The sequence below is a fragment of the Nelumbo lutea genome, chromosome 3 (assembly GCF_056320005.1).
Source record: "Nelumbo lutea isolate HS-2025 chromosome 3, American lotus-T2T, whole genome shotgun sequence".
Classification (NCBI taxonomy): Eukaryota; Viridiplantae; Streptophyta; class Magnoliopsida; order Proteales; family Nelumbonaceae; genus Nelumbo; species Nelumbo lutea.
The window spans coordinates 37591145-37608275 of record NC_142686.1 but is presented as its reverse complement, the minus strand read 5'-3'; the positions used below and the strand labels follow the sequence as shown (position 1 = coordinate 37608275).

Here is a 17131-nt window from a genome sequence, read left to right as displayed (position 1 = left end):
AGGTCCACCATTTAACACCCCAATTAACTAGCCACATCCCCCCAGTTCGCATGCGTCCCACTGTCATTAGGGCAGCCTCAGCTGCGACCTGGCCCAGAGATCAAATGAAAATAGCCCTAATCAAACTCAGTACGAGGTGGATTTACCACTTAATCCAACCCAAAACTGATGCGCTACACTAGAACTTGGGAGGCCCCCTCACATCAACAATAACCACCCATGGGCAGAACTGGTCAAATGTAATATATGTAATTCATCTGTCCAATTCGTTCAAATTGATTTTGATTGGAATGAATCCAACCCAAAACAGGTCCACCATTTAACACCCCAATGAACTAGCCCATCTAACAACATCAATCCAATGCTTACACTTCTTAGTCCTTAACTCCTTGTTCTCGTGAGAAAGTGATCTCCCATCGGATTGCAATCCTCCACATCTTAATTTAATTTGGACCGGTTGACAGCTTTACTCATCAATTCAATCAATTCAACTAATGAATGTCTTAAAGAAAAAAAAAAAAGAATTATTTGAGTATTATTTTAGATGCATATACAAATAAGTGTTAAATTTTGATAATTCGTTTTTTTTTTTCATTAATAAAATTAACTTTTGAAACAATAATCCGTACATCGCACGGATCACCGCTAGACAACCATACGGGATGAAAGCCAAGAATCAAGATCTTACTACTACTGTACTCCGCCGGTGTTTTTAGATGCCGAATTCCTCGTCGACAATTCAATTGCTATGCTGCCAACACGTCATCCTGGCGGTAAAGAAGTGTCTGAACTCTGAACCCCCTGGTCTGGTCTGGATAATCATCGGTTGTGCATGACAGCATGAACAACGCAACGTGTAGCCGTGTAGCGAGTACTCCATTTCGCGCTTCGGACTTGTGCCAGCTTGCCAAGTTTAAACCGAAGATTAGAGTCTAAACTCCGAAGCCTCTCCCAAAACTAAACGATCTTCCATCACTGGTTGTTATAAAGGGCGCCAATACAAACGGCTTCTTCGTCTATCCCTGCTACACTCCCACCGGGTGCATCGTCCTTCTTCTACTATTTCTGGGTCTGCCTCTTTTCACCATTAAAGGCCACAAATTGCAGCAGGTGTAGGTGGAAACTGTAGTCCACCATGGCAGAGACGGCGATCACCGAGATAAGTAAAGGAAACTTGCAGGTCTTCGAAAGCGAGGAAAATCTGGCAGTGTCGCTGGCGAAATACACCGCTGGCTTGTCAGCCAAGTTCGTCCGAGAGAGAGCGACCTTTGCTATGGTTTTATCCGGAGGTTCCTTGATCTATTCTCTTAGGTAAGTGTGTATATGTATTTGCCTTTTCATTTCTTTGTTCACTCTTGCTCCGTCATTCCTCTCTAGCCCAGTAAAATTTGATCGCTAAAAAGTAGTTTATTGAAATGTCAGGAAATTAACGGAATCTCCTTATCTTGAGTCTGTTGATTGGACGAAGTGGTACGTTTTCTGGGTGGACGAGAGAGTCGTGCCCAAGGAGCATAGAGACAGTAATTATAAGCTCGCCTACGATGGTTTCCTCTCAAAGGTACATGAAAATTTTCTGTTTCACACTGTTAAAATGTTTTTTCCACCTAAAAAAAGGGAGAGAAGGAAACTGCTGAGATGGCTGGTCGTAGCCATTTTTATTAGAACGATGAGTTTGTCTGCTTTTATACGACTTATTACAGACTTTCCCAAGTAGTAAGTTGTGGAGCAGTGATTATGAAGCTATGACGCTGGGATCAGATCTCGAGTCATGTCTTTTCATGTGGGATTGCTGCTCTTACTCAGGATTCTATTTGTAATTCCAAATTAATTAATTTTTTAGTGTTATGCTTCTAATGTTGCAGGTCCCCATTCCTCCTGGTAATGTCTATAACATCAATGATGCACTCTATGCGGAGGGTGCTGCTGATGATTATGAAACCTGTTTTAGGCATTTAGTTAAACTCAAAATAATTGAGTCAGCAGCATCTAGTGGTTTCCCTAAATTTGATCTAATGCTTTTGGGTATGGGTCCGGATGGCCATGTAGCGTCTCTATTCCCTGGGCATCCTCTCCTCAGTGAGAATCAGAAGTGGGTAACCTTTATCAAGGATTCTCCTAAACCACCTCCAGAGAGAATAACTTGTACTTTTCCAGTAATCAACTCGTCTGCAAACATTGCCCTTGTGGTGTGTGGAGCTGATAAAGCTGATACCGTGTATAGAGCACTAGGGAACAAACAGGATAGTTCTGATTTGTTGCCTGTTCAAATTGTTTCACCAGCTGAAGGGGAGTTAACATGGTTCTTGGACAAAGAAGCAGCTTCTAAATTGTAGATGTTTCATACTTGTGTAAACTGTAAATTAAGTTTGGTAACATCCATCTAGAGATTGAACTAGACTCCTATGTGTACAGAGCTTTTAGCTAAGTAGCTATCTGTTTCCCCCAGCCCCTTCGTACCTACTTAAGCCATCTATGTTCATACTTTTTCAAAGAGACAAGATTTCTCACTTTCCATTTGTTCTTATTGTTCTTTGTACGCTCTTTCCCCCTCCATCCGATGGTTGTGCTGTCTTTAATTTCTCATGGAGGTTTGGGCATTTCTGTGATTTACCACTTATTCAAGTTTTATTACGATTCAGTGCACCATTTTAGAACTTGGAAGGCAGAGGATGGAAGCATTGTATTTATTTGTTCCATTCTTTTATTCCATTTTTCTCGACTATATATACAGTGGCTGTACGAGAGAAGAACACCCAGATCTCCTTACCAGTTACCACTTACCCACCACACTTATCAAGACTGGTAGAGAAGTGAAGCGAAGCATCCGAAGAACAAAACTGTTTGCATTTGCATTCCTCAAACGCAAACAACAACAACAAAACCACCAATTCACATAAATCGACGAGTAAAGCAAATGCAAACTGATTCATTCTTTCCTGGAATCCAATCTTGGACTTTTTTTCTCAAACATCAGAGGCTTAGTTGGTGGGTGGCATTAATTATTTGGTGTAACTTGTCTCTCCTTGAATGAAGGATACAAACATCTGCATTCCACTAACGACGATACACAGTTTATATTTTAGCAATAAAATAAAATTTTAAGTCTTAGTTTTACATGTTCATCACTTGGGTGCTCGGAAGGAGTCCTAACCATCATATGCTTTGTGAGTTGTGGCAAGTTGTACATCAAAATTTACGTGGTCGTTTTGATTGGTCACCCTCAAAAGTGAGATATTCCGCTTTGATGAGAGCCCATCCAATCAAAACCATTATGTGAATTTTGATGAATTTTAGTTGAATTTTCATTGGTCAGTTTACAATTTAGTATAAAGTTTTTAGGAGATATATAGGAGAATTAATGGATTGGCTCCGATGGATTAATTCGATGCTCCCTGATTTTACATGTTTTCAGTTTAATGTTTTCACTTTTCAATTCACAGTAGATATAACTGATATTAGAGGGGTTGAAATGACTTTGAAATTAAACTGATACGTATTGTTTGTATGATACTTTACATTACATATCGATACTTTTGAATCTTGTGATATATTGAAGCGTCCTTTTATTATTACAATCTAGCCATTAAGAAAAGATATATAATGATTTGAAAGATTTCATTAACATGTTCCAAGCCAATCTAAGCACATTTTATGGAGTGGTGAAAAAGCTGTGCACGAAAATGATGTCATTGAAGGAAACCAACTTAAGTAGAAATATGGAAAAACAGAAACGAAACGACTTTCAATGAGAGCATTTAAGGCTTTCGATGAGTTTAGGTTGCTATAAGAATTTAAGAAAAGTTGCTATCAGAATTTGAGAAAAGAAATGAGGAAGGTGAAGAATATTTTGTGGAGTCTCCCAACTTGGGTGAAATTAAAATAAATTTTGATGCAGAAAGGTTTTGGATTACAAAGGAAGCACACAATTTGGCCACAAATTTCAACAATTGCCCGATTATTATTGAAGGGGATTCGAATTTTGTCAGATGTTTCAAAGGCCCGATTCCTCTTCAATGGAACCTTAGAAAATTGTCTGTCGTGAATTGCCTAAGAGCAAATGAAAGAGTTTGATACAAACACGTGTACCAAGAAGCGAAACCAAGCAGGGGACTGGATTGCAAATAGTGCTCACTCTGTTCCTGCAGGTGGTGTTATTATTATGATATTTTTTGTCTGCGTAAGGATTTAAGGGGCGTTCTTTTTGTAAAAACAGTGGGGTCTTATATTTTGAGGGACGTGCTATCTTGTGTTATTTGTTTTTTGTAAAAACAAAAAAAAAAAAAAAAAAAAAAAAGTAAGCAATGGACAATACTAACATGACACAGCAATCGAAAGTATCATTTTATTTTAAGTTGTTGATGCAAACGATCCTAAATAAGAAAATGAAAAAGGAAGACACAGCAGGAGCAGCCTAAAATCATCATAAACAGAAAACAGCCAACAAAGATGCAGAATAGAAATCTGAATGGCGATAGCAGGCTTCAGAGCCATACACAATTTCGGCACCTGCTCGCTCGTCCTCCCTCGTTTTGCCGCTGGCCATCTCGATTATGTTCCCCACTGATCGATGCATGGAAGAGTTTGGATGATGGGTTCAAATAACTAAAGCGGGGGAAGAGAGGACTTTGGAAGTTGGAGCTTGGTGGCGAGGAGTTGAGCTGCATGGCTCGAACCTCAAGGTAGGCTCTGGTTGTTCACCTAACGGCTTATTAATATTAATGGGTCGCCCAATATATATCTATATATGGTGATTCATCCCCAGCTACCTACCTAATTACCTATCTATCTGTATCTGTCTTGACTGTCTATATGAGATTTTAGTAGGGAATGATGGCCAGTCGATTGAAGAATGATCTCCCTGTCCAGCGTTTAAGAGTAATTGAAAGTAGTCAAACTCACATCACATGGTTCAACGCTTCAAATAAGCCTGGTGGAAGTGTGGATTCCTTCCAATTAAACAAGATGGCGAAGCGTTTATATACTTCACCTTCACCTTCACAGATAGATAGATATATATACGCAATTGAATGAACTGTGAAAAGAAAACGAAAAACGTAAAGAGAATGATGATCATGATGATGAACAAAGGTAATTAAAAGACGGTAAATATGGTAAGATTTTTTGTTCACGCTATAATAACAACAACATTTGAATAGAAAGGAAAAATATAGAGAAAAAGAAAAGGAAAGAAAAATAAGAAGAAATTAAAAAAAAATAGAGAGAGAAGGGATAAATTATACCCACATCCAAACTAAAATCAATTTGAACGATTGGGTGGGCCAACAAGACATTGACCAATTCAGACTTAATGGCCCAAAGTATTTATTGGATAGGATTGGAGGTGATTCATCCATAATGAATTTATATTGGATTGGGGATTGTTCTAGTCCATTGATAGACAATAAGAATGTTGGTGTCAATGGACCACGTTTGGGTAAGAATTAATCTAAATTAAAACAATTTGAACAGATTGAACGGATCAAACATTGAATTGGATCAGTCTAAAGTATTCATTGGATTGGGTTAGATTGATAGACAATAAGAATATTGGTAGACAATAAGAATATTGGTGTCAATGGACCAGGTTAGGATTAGAATTAATCTAAATTAAAATAAATTGAACAGATTGAACGTCCAAACATCGAATTGGATTGGTCCAAAATATTCATTAAATTGGATTGGACCTGATCTATTTCTAACAGACTCACACTTGACTGAATTGGATTGGACCAAATCCAGTCCGATTGACACCCCAGTGTGAAACAGGGTGTTCTTCCATTCAACTTTTAACATGTCAATCACACATAATACCCATGTCTCACATACGCTAAATCATCAAACAGTAGGTTATCCCTTCTTTTCTCATTTTTCAAATGTAAAAAATAAAAAAAAAATGAAAGAAAACATGTTTAAATGCCCGTTTTGAGTTAAATGGAGAGGAAAATGGAAAACCCATTGAAGAAAAAACCCAAGCCCTATTGTCATAGGACCTCATTCAGTCGATAAATATCTCATGCTCCTATTTTATATCTCATATCTATGGCTCGAGCTAGCTTTTCTGTAGTGATTGGCACTTCTACAGAGGAGTGAAAGAAAATGGAGATATTTAGGTTTTATCACTGATTGTAATATCACCAATCAAGAAAGGAAGCACCTATAATGCCTGTTTTGTCAACAAGGTTACAAGGTTGCAAAGAGATTTATTAAATCACCTTTTGCTGCATTTTGTATCCTGAATATTGGAGACTTTCTAAATCATTCAAGAAAATTCTCTGGTTTTGTTCATGAGATGCTTTTTAGTGGTTCCTTTCTTCGGATCATCGCTTCTTATTTTACTGGAGTTATGCATGTTTCACAAAGCTTACAGTTCAAGTCATCATTGTTTCTCATCGAAGAAGAAAGGGACTATGTTGTAAATGGATTTCTCCCTTGCCCAAACAAGAAATAGTTAGGGTTTTCTTTTCAATGTTTTTCCCTATTTCATTTATCCTCTTCTTTGTTGAATTGAGCAGTCAAACATATTTTTTTATTTCATTTTTAATCGTTACATTAAAAAATAAAAAAAAAACCATAACATGAGGTGCAACAAACCAGTTATTGACTTCACCCATTTGAAAAGTAGGACTTATGAACTTTTCTTTCCTCAGAAACTCTAAATGCAGGAACATTTTGAAAATTGTCAAATATCCATTTTAACCTCATATATGAGAACTTTTTATTGTGTTTTGAGAGTATTATTGGAAAACAAAAAGATTGTAAGATTCCTCTTTAAAAAATAAGAGATAAGAGGAAACAAACACACATTTTCCTTTTAAAGTTGTAAGATTCCTCTTAAAAGATAAGAGTTAAGAGGAAATGAAAAACCCATAGGTATTGTAAATGAAAAGCCCACCGTCAAAAGAGAGTCTAGATCTCTTTACATCTCTTATATGTGGGTCTCACTTTTATGGTGGGCTCCAGTTTTGTAGTGAGATGTTTAGTGTCAAATCAAGTTGGTAGGGTGTTGAAAGGCGTTTTATTGGTAGGAGATCCCAACTCCAAAAGAGCACTCCTTTTGGGAGTGAATGTGAACTGTCATTTGTACATATGACAAAAGTTGATTGTTGAATGAGAGTTTGCATATGGTCCTAACGGCCATTGCAGCTGAAAATGGAACATCTCGCCTTGGAGAACAAAGGAGATATGCACAGCTGCAATGATTGTTGGGACTAGATCCCAACTTGTTGAATAAGATATAACCCTATGAATACATTGGGTTTAGACGTTTGGATTAGGCCCAACAAAGAAGAGAAAGAAATAAAAGGAAGAGGATGTGGAAGAGGTAGGCTAGGTTTGGGATTACTTAAAAATAAGTGTTTATTGAAATAAACACTTATTTTGCATGAGGACCAAACCAATAAGCACTTATTTGTATTTGGGAAATAAGCCCGAAATAAATATTTTAGAAGCCCAAAATTTGGAGTTATTTTTAAATGCTTATTTCATTTATGGCCTATTTGGCCAGTCATGTCATTTTAGAATTACTTATACTACCTCTGTTTAAAATAAGTGTTTCTTCACCAAACGCTCATAAAAACTTATTAGAATAAATACTTGTTTTTAAACACTTATTTTTTAAATAAACATGATGGAGGGTGATTTGGCCCGACCTTGTAGCTCGGGTACACGTAGGGCGTGACCTAGCTCAAACGGTGACTCAGCACGACAGCACAACAGACAAGTGCACAGTTCAATGGGGAACTCCCACTGAGCTCGGCACGGCAGCTCGGCGGGTAAACTACTCGCCGAAAGCCACCTCGCCCGCACCTCACCCTGGGGCCAAGGGACTTCGGGGGGTCCCGAGCTCGGGGCACCCTGACCCCTATTGAGACCCGAGCTCCTCCCAATGGACCTCGGGCCATTCCTAAGCACGAACGCATCGATCCTTCTCTGAACACCCCAAGGCACGAAGACCTCAGGTCCACTAGCTCGGCCTAACCAGCTGCAGGCAACTCGTCACTTAGGGGACAGCCCAGCTCAGAGCGGTTCGCAGCCGTCACTTAGGGGACAGCCCAGCTCAGAGCGGTTCGCAGGAGAGCAGCTCGGTATACCATAGGATGGCTTCCTGCCTGACCGCTGTACCTGACAAACCTGTGAGTTGCAGGCGTGTCCCCTCGCCGTGCCTACCACCTTTAGGAAGGCGTTCCACGCTTGACAGACATGTACCCTACATGATGGCCCCGCACGTGCCACCTCAGCCCAGCTGGTAGTGGGTGTGGCAAACTGACAGTGTCGGTTATACCTGCCCTGTCAGAAGTCAGAGGGCTGGGAGAAACGGAATTCAGCTATAAGGGACTTACCCTCGAGGAACAAGGTATCTGGAATCACGAGCGCAACCTGCACTCTTAGCTTTCACTTTCCTCCAGCTTCTTACACTCGATACTAACTTAAGCATCGGAGTGTTCCCACCAAAAAACCTCCCTGGGAGTTCTTCATCTCTCCTTCAGTTTTAGGTACCTCTCAGGAGTCACTCGAACGCTAGCTAGGAGTGACCGGATTGTGCTACATCATTTGGCGCCGTCTGTGGGAATCACTTCAAAAAGCCTTTCTCTCTAAACCTTTTCAGATCCTTCTTCTTCCTTGAAACAATCCAACGTTCAGGGCTTCCTCTAGCAATATCGGATGAAGCACGGAGATGGATAACTCTAGGGAACAACCCCATCTTCCCACTGTCTGTATCGGACAGTTCACCATCCCCCTCTCAGTGGACGGGATCCCCAGCTTAAGTGTGCCTCTCACAATGGCACCTGTCGTTGCCCCACTTCCAGCTACAGTCGAAGCAACGTTCACCGAGCCTTCGGTCGTGCCACTAGCGGCCAGCCCGAACCAAATGGAAGACCTACTACAGTGCATGAGGGCCATGCAGGCCCAAATGCAACAGTTCCAGCAGCTCCAACTCTATCAACAGCACGTACTGCACCAGGTCTCATAGTACCAATATCAGCAGCAGTTCCCTCAGCTGCCCCAACCTCAGCTTCAATAGCCTTAGCTCCAGCCTCAGCACCAAGTCTCGCCGCCAGAGCGAGCGCTCCGGTTGAGGAGGGGCCCCCAAAATCTCCCAAAAAACCAAGCCTCCCCCCACGACAGACAGGAGAGACCGGCTACCTTGATCTCGCCATGGGCGGACAGGTCAGGAGGACCCCGGCTCGGCAAATCTACGTCGCCCCAACAGTCAAAGTTTGGAACCCCGATCCTCAAAAACCGGTTTGAGATCCTGGCGACAGATTCCAAGAAGGATCCTTCTGTCTGTAGCCATCACCAGCGGATTGGGCTACCCCCAGTGCAAACTATTTTGGATAGCGCGGAAGTGAGCAGCACAAACGCCGAGCCCGTCAAGAAGCAGAGGCACCGACGTCGAGCTCACCGATTTGCCACCCACGATTTGCCCGAGCTCTTGGGCAAAGAAGAGGTAAGCTCGGCCGAAGCAAAAACTCCCCTTCTCTCAGTTCCGTCCCCCTATCTTCCAAACTCATGGCAGTCCCGATGCCCAAGGATTTCAAGCTCCCCCCTCTTGATAAGTATGATGGGTCGTTCGACCCGAATGATCATGTAGACGCCTTTCGGTCACATATGCACCTAGTGCGAGCCAGCGAGTCATGCATGTGTGTGGCCTTCTCCACTACTTTTAGGGGAGCAGCCCGCATGTGGTACCGGAACTTGGCGCCCAGGTCAATAAGAAGTTGGGCGTAGTTCGCACAAGCCTTCACGTCGCACCACAAACTGAAGAAAGCATCTTCAACGTAGCACAAAGGGAGGGAGAGTCCACCAGGAGTTACATCAGGTGGTTCAACAATGCTTGTATGCAGATACCACGCCCGGATCCTGTTGTACGCCTTGCAGCGGCCAAGAAGGGTGTGAATCACAAAGAGTTCAAGTGGCACATGGTCATCAACCAACCCGCGACCATAACCGAGTTTCTAAAACTTGCGGATAAGTTCATAGCCACCGAAGAGGAGATCAACCAGAAGGGTGAGGGCGCACCCGAAAAAAGAAAAAGAGAAGAGCCTTCCAGTCAAGGGGACACACGAAGAAAAAAAGAAATAGTTCAGAGTGCGAAGCCGGGTCAATTGTTCCGAGCTCCTGCACTAGACCGAGCTTATTATTTTCCACTGAACGCGAAGCGGGCTGAAATCCTAATGGCGATCAAGGACGCCCCATACATGAAGTGGCCACTCCGTCTGAGGGGGAATCCCAATGAAAGAAATAAGAGTTTATATTGTAGTTTTCACAAAGACCACGGTCATAGTACCGAAAGCTGTAAAAACCTCTGTGACGAGATAAAGGAGCTCATCCGTCACGGATATTTGAGAAACTTTGTACAAAATAATAATAATAATAATAATAATAATAATAATAATAATAATAATAATAATAATAATAATAATAATAATAATAATAATAGAACAGGTCGCCAAGGGGAGCACGATAGAGATGCTCTGGAGTCCAGTAGCAGGCTGGCCGAACAACCACAGGGGCAGCCTCCGGAGGAGAGGCCAGTTCGAGGAATCATCCACATGATAGTGGGAGGTTCGATCGTTGTGGGTTGCACCTCAGCAACAGCTTGGACGTTAGTTCGTGAGGTCGCCCGGGAAGAGCAGAACCCCCCAAAGCGACCAAAGACAGGAGATCCAATTTTCTTCACAGAAGACGACGCGCGAGGGGTCCACTACCCCCATGATGTCGCACTCGTGATAAAGCTAAGGATCAACGACTTCGAGGTCAGGCGCGTACTCGTGGACTCAGGCAGCTCTGTCGACATCCTCTTTAAAGCTGCGTTCGACCAGCTCTAGTTGCAAAGAAGCAACCTGAAGCTCACAGACACTCCTTTGGTAGGCTTCAGTGGAGAAGAAGTCTGGCCCCTTGAGAAAATAACAGTCCCAGTAGATATCAGCACATGGCCTTGCGTGGTCAGATTCGAACACAACTTCCTGTTGGTAGCGACCCCCTCTCCCTACAATGCCATAATAGGTCGACCGATCACCCATGTCCTACGTGTGGTGGTCTCCACTTACCACTTGGCTATGAAGTTCCCAACAAATTTCGGTGTGGGAGTAGCGTGGGGCGACCAACTCGAGTCCCGCAAGTGCTACATTGCCACCCTGAAGGGGAAAACCAAGGTGGCCGATGACCTCAAACTGGAACGACCCATGGAGCAAGGTGAAGAGCGAGCCACGCCCACAGAAGAAACAATCGCGGTCTCGACCTCAACAGCGGACCCAGCTTGGACGCTTCAGATTGGAGCTTCCGTCCAGGAGCCCCTACGATCCGAACTGGTAAGTTTTTTTAATTCAAAATTTAGATATTTTTGCATGGTCCGCGGCAGAAATGCCCGGTATAGACCCTGAACTCATAACTCACAAGCTGAACACTGATTCTGTAGTTAGGCTCGTTAGACAGAAGAAACGCAACTTAGCCCCGGAATGGTGGAAAGAGGTCGATGAGGAAGTCGAGAAGCTCCTCGCGGCGGATTTCATAAGAGAAGTCTAGTACCCGAGCTGGGTAGTTAACCCCGTCCTATTAAAGAAGGGCAATGGCAAGTGGCGCATGTGCGTCGACTACACCGACCTGAACCGGGCTTGCCCGAAAGACTGCTTCCCGCTCCCCCGAATCGACCGTCTGGTGGATGCAACCTCAGGGCATGAGTTGCTCAGTTTCTTGGATGCCTATTCAGGCTATAACCAGATCAAGATGGACCCGACAGACGAAGAAAAGACTATCTTCATCACGGAGTTCGGCCTCTATTGTTACAAGGTTATGCCCTTCGGGTTGAAAAACGCTAGGGCAACCTTTCAGAGAATTGTAAATAAATTATTTGCATCGTTAATTGGCAGAAAAGTAGAATGCTATGTAGACGACATGGTCATCAAAACTCAATTTTCACATGAATTAATACAGGACTTACATTCTGTTTTCAAAATTTTGCGTAAGTTTAACATGAGATTAAATCCGAACAAGTGTGTGTTCGGTGTAACCTCAGGTAAATTCCTGGGATACATCGTTAACCAACGCGGTATTGAAGCCAACCCGGATAAAGCTAAGGTCATCTTAGACATGAGACCATTCTGTAAGTTGAAGGAGGTTCAGAGGTTGAATGGTCGCATAGCCGCCCTGAGCCGCTTCATGTCCAAATCGGCAGACCGTTGTCTGTCGTTCTTTAAGGCAATCAAGACAAAGGGTTCGAATGGACCCGAGACTGTCAGCTCGTGTTTGACGAGCTCAAGAATTACCTCGCTAGTATGCCGATCCTAACTCGGCCCGAGGAGGGTGACATTTTAGAACTGTACCTCTCAGCGAGCGACGAAGTGGTCAGTTCGGTACTAATAAACGAAGTAGATTGAGTCCAATGACCCATCTATTATGTTAGTAAGGTATTGCAGGGAGCAGAAACGAGATACCCGGAGATGGAGAAACTGGCATACGCATTGATAATTGCAGCTCAGAAGCTCCGCCCGTACTTCCAAGCTCATATTGTTATCGTCCTTACTGATAAACCTCTGAGGCAAGTCTTGCTTAAGCCTGAGGTCACTGGTCGGTTAACGAAGTGGGCCATTGAGCTCAACGAGTATGACCTCCAGTACAAGCCACGAACTACCATTAAGGCCCAAGCCTTAGTAGATTTCATAGCCAAATGCACATTTAGCTCCGAAGTTCCCAGTCCGGTTGAGCGCGAGGCTCCCACCTCTGGTGAGCCCAAAGCTCCCGGATCGGTCGAGTCCAAACCCCGTGAAGTAGTAGCCAGTGTGGCACCTCTCTTAGCTCGGCCAACCGCGAATTGGGATGAGGAGCCCTGGATCCTTCACGTAGATGGCTCCTCGAACCAACAGGGCAGCGGTGTCGGAATAGTTCTGCACGGCCCAAGCGGCACAAAATTGGAGTACGCGCTACACTTCGAGTTCGAGGCATCCAACAATGAAGCAGAATACGAGGCGTTGATAGCTGGACTAGCTCTAGCCAGAGAAGTAAAAGCCAAGCACATCGTTATCTGCAGCGACTCCCAGCTTGTGGTCAACCAGATCACCAGCGAGTACAAAGCTCGCGAGCCAACCATGATCGCCTACTTAGCCAAAGTCAGAGAGGCCCTGCTCAACTTCCAGCCACACTTCATCAGACAGATCCCTAGGTCGGAGAACACTGAGGCCGACGCCCTGTCCAAGTTAGCCAGCACTAGCGACATTTCCATGAGAACCGTGTACATAGAGGACTTGTCTCGGCCTAGCAATCTCAGGGGGGCAGAGGAGGTCGCTCCCATTGTTCAAGCAGAGCCGAGCTGGATTGACCCGCTCGCGAGCTTCTTGCTATACGGGAACCTCCCTGCATACCACAATGCAGCCAGAAGGGTGCAGCGCCAAGCAGCCAAATATGTCATAATAGACAAGCGGTTGTATAGGAGATCCTACATGCTCCCCTATCTGTGTTGCTTGTGACCCACCAAAGCCGAGCTCGTACTCTGCAACATCCATGAGGGTTTGTGCGGTGGGCACTTGGGGGCAGGGCCCTCGCCCAAAAGGCACTTCAACAATGGTACTATTGGCTAACAATGAAGGCAGACGCTATTGAGCTCGTTAGAAAATGTGACAAATGCCAGAGACATGCCAATATTCACCACCAACCCGCTGTCGACCTCAAGTATCTCACCAGCCCGTGGCCCTTCGCGCAATGGAGCATTGATCTACTCGGGTCATTCCCGCCAGCATCGGGTGGACGAAAGTTATTAGTAGTGGCGGTGGACTATTTTACCAAGTGGGTAGAAGTCGAGCCCCTCGTGACGATCACAGCTCGAAATGTCTAAAACTTCTTTTGAAAAAACATCGTGTGCCGCTTCGAACTACCTCAGGTATTGATTTTCGACAATGGCAAACTGTTCGAAGACATCAAATTTCAATATTGGTGTCGAGACATGGGGATCCAACAGAACTTCACTTCAGTCAGGTAGAAGTCATGAACAAAGTCATCCTCCGCGGACTAAAGGCACGGCTGGACCGAGCTAAAGGATTATGGGCAGATGAACTACCCTGTGTCCTGTGGGCCTACCGGACCACGGAGAAGACCGCTACGGGAGAAACACCCTTCAATCTCACCTACGGCACCGAAGCTGTGATCCCCGCAAAGATCGAAGTACCTACGCTAGACTACAAGAATATAGTGATCAGACAAACGAAGATGAGCTACGAACCAACCCCGATCTACTCGGCGAAGTAAGGGACCTCGCGTACATTAGGACTACAGCCTACCAGCAGAGAGTAACTCGGTACTATAACGCTAGGGTCAAGAAGCGGAACCTCCGCGTTGGCGACCTAGTCCTTCGTAAAGTTATGGTACTTGAGCCCGGCACTGGCAAGCCCGGGTCCAACTGGGAAGGTCCTTATCGAGTGAAACAAGTGCTCGAGGAGGGAACATACGAACTCGAGACCCTCAAAGGGAAACAAATACCTCGAGCATGGAATATTGTCAACCTAAGACAATACTATTTGTAAGATTCGAGTAGGCCACGAGCCACTCCTCAAGCCTATGGGCCAGAATACTGAGCTAACATGACCTCGGCACATAAGACCCAGCCACCACTTCGACCTAGGTGAAATCTAGGAGTAGACTACGAGTCCCTCCCTAAGCCTAAGGGCCACAAGAAGACTCCAATCACCACTTCGGCCTGAATGGATCCTAAGAACAGACTACGGGTCCCTTAAGCCTAAGGGCCACAAGAAAACCACAGTTGCCGCTTCGGCATAGCAAAACGACAGAAACCTATTTACCTCTAACCCTTAAGGGAAAGACAGCTCGGGTGTGAACCCTATGGTGCCTATACCCTTGCTGCTCTCACTCAGTTCGGTAACCCCCACAACCTGAAGTAACACAACCTCGCTCAGACACCCTTACCGCCAACTCGGTGGCTTGACAGCTTGGGTAACCCACACATTAAATTGACCAACTCGGAGTCCACTCATACTTAGAAATATTTTCACACTCAGAGATACTCGAAAGAAACTATATTTCATTAAAAAGAGAGTTCAGGTACAAGAGTTTCTACCCGAGCTCGAAGGCCCAGGATGATACATTCACAGAAGGAAAAGATTAAGTTACAAACGTAAGGAGCAAACTACTTCGGGGGCTCGCTGCCTTTATCAGGGACTCCCTCGAGGACAATGTCTGGACCGACATCCTCTACTCCATCTTCGGGACCATCATCCTTAGAATCGGGATCATCTTTTGACTGACGCACGATGTCGTCAGTGATCCGCGAAGCAGTGATGGCGCTCGTATTGAGCTCGGGGTAGAGGTGCCTGATCAGCCACCGATTGAGCTTGAAGCCCTTACGGTAGGCTTTCGTCATCACACCGTCGAATCTCGAAGACTTGACGTAATCAATGACAGCTTGGGTCTTGGCCTCCTCAAGAGCACCTTCGAAGATCGCGGTCTTCTCCCTTATGTCCTCCTGGAGGTACCCCACTTCATGATTCAACTTCCCCCTTGCCTCCTTGAGGCCTTGCACCTCGAGCTTCAACGCATCCCGCTCTGCCTTGAGGCTACTTACTTCAAGCTCTAAGGCCTCCTGACCGACCTTAAGGCCGCTCACCTCCTTGTCTCGGGCCAGCTCCCCCTTCTCCGCCATCAACGCCTCGATAAAACTCCTTTGAGCCGAGGCGTCACTCTCCAGGCGGTGAACCAGACAACGAGCTGCCCTCAACTCAGTGTGGGTTGCATGAGACGTCTCCTCGGCCTCCAGAGCTCGCCTCAGGTGCCGATCTGATTGGAGGGTCAAGGCGCGAATGGCGGTGCTCACCTGCGAAAGGAAAACCAGTCAAAAAAAAAGAAAGAAAAAGGAAAAGGAAAGAAAGAAGAGAAGAAGAGAAAAAGAAGAGAAACTTACCACCATGGTATGAGTAGCAGCTCGGGCGTCGAGCTGACTAGGAGTGAGTTCGGCCCACTCGCTGACCTCCCCCGAGTAGGAAGCAAGTGTACTCTTCTTCAGACTGCACTTGGGGTTCAGGACGGGTTGGCTCCCCTGACTCTCCGAGTTGGAAGCCGTCATCTCCACATCGTGAGTGGAGCTCTCGGAGGTCTCGGCAACAGCAGGATGAGCACTTTCCCTAGCAAGTTGGGTAGGCTTGGTAGTGGCCTCGGCAGGCTTAACAGCAAGTTCCACCGTCACCTCAGGCCCCTTGGGCATCACCTTCTCTTCCAAGTCTACGATGGGCACGGCTGCCACCTCGGGCCCCGAGGCAGAGGTCTGCGGGAGTCGAGGTTCAGCCGGAGCTGGCGGGGACTCAACGCGTGCCTTCTTTACCATGCGCTTCTTCCTCTTCATCTGGTGGAAGAGTCTCTGGTTGTATATCTTTTCCGCCTCCATAGGACCTGTGGAAAGCCAAAGTTGGAAAAAACCTACCCGGACTCAAGCCCACTCGGACAAGCTTCTCCTCAGAGGTGAAGTCCTTATAATGCAACCCGAGCTTAGCCAATGACTGGAGCTCCTTCTTGGTCTTCCCATCCAAGATGACACCAGGGTCTTGAACGGCTATCCTCCAATCGGTGGGGAAGGGCCACCCCGTGCTACTCCAGACTATGAAGTAGTCCCACTTCCTAGTCGGGACTTTGCTCGGGAGCTTGTGCATAAGCTTGAAACCCAGGCGGGGGGACAGGTAGTAAGACCTATGCCCGGGGAGAGCGCCCGAAGCGCTCTTCTTTATAGCCAGGATCGTGCTAAGAACGTCTAAGTCTATGGAAAGGGAGCGTTCAGAACAAAGTGAAATGGACCCCACCACATTCCTTATGGAGTTCAGGTGGAGTTGGTCCAGGGTGATGTTAAAGTGTACCAGCACCTCAACAATTAAGGGGTGAAGTGGGAGTCTGAGCCCGGATACCAGTTGCTCCCTGAAGATCACGATCTCATTGGGACCGTGCTCCCAGGGGAAGTTGCTAGTGGGAAGACTATACGAATACTCGTTGGGGAGGCGGAACCTCTGTATGAGGTCCTGAAGCCTCTCCGAGGCCATTGTGGAAGGCCCGAAGTGATCTGGCTCCCAACCTCGGTGGGAGGTAGACGCCAGATGACCCAAAGCCACCCATACTTCAGATGGCTGGGTAGTAGAGGGGACAT

The 17131-nt window shown here is 45.4% G+C and overlaps 1 protein-coding gene across 1 annotated transcript; it reads left to right on the top strand.

Annotated features, from left to right (window-relative positions):
* Window positions 1-920: 920 nt before the first annotated feature.
* On the top strand, window positions 921-2522 carry LOC148864301 (putative 6-phosphogluconolactonase 4, chloroplastic). The gene is made up of 3 exons (XM_088978771.1): window positions 921-1311; window positions 1423-1558; window positions 1863-2522. The coding sequence occupies exons 1-3, from the start codon at window positions 1136-1138 to the stop codon at window positions 2331-2333; spliced, it is 783 nt and encodes a 260-aa protein (XP_088834897.1). The 5' UTR covers window positions 921-1135; the 3' UTR covers window positions 2334-2522.
* Window positions 2523-17131: the final 14609 nt, after the last annotated feature.

Bases quoted from the DNA above. Each gene is read 5' to 3' on its own strand.
- LOC148864301 (XM_088978771.1), top strand. From the start codon at position 1,136: ATGGCAGAGACGGCGATCACCGAGATAAGTAAAGGAAACTTGCAGGTC. The intron at 1,312-1,422 runs GTAAGTGTGTAT...TTGAAATGTCAG, and splicing joins TCCTTGATCTATTCTCTTAG to GAAATTAACGGAATCTCCTT. The intron at 1,559-1,862 runs GTACATGAAAAT...CTAATGTTGCAG, and splicing joins ACGATGGTTTCCTCTCAAAG to GTCCCCATTCCTCCTGGTAA.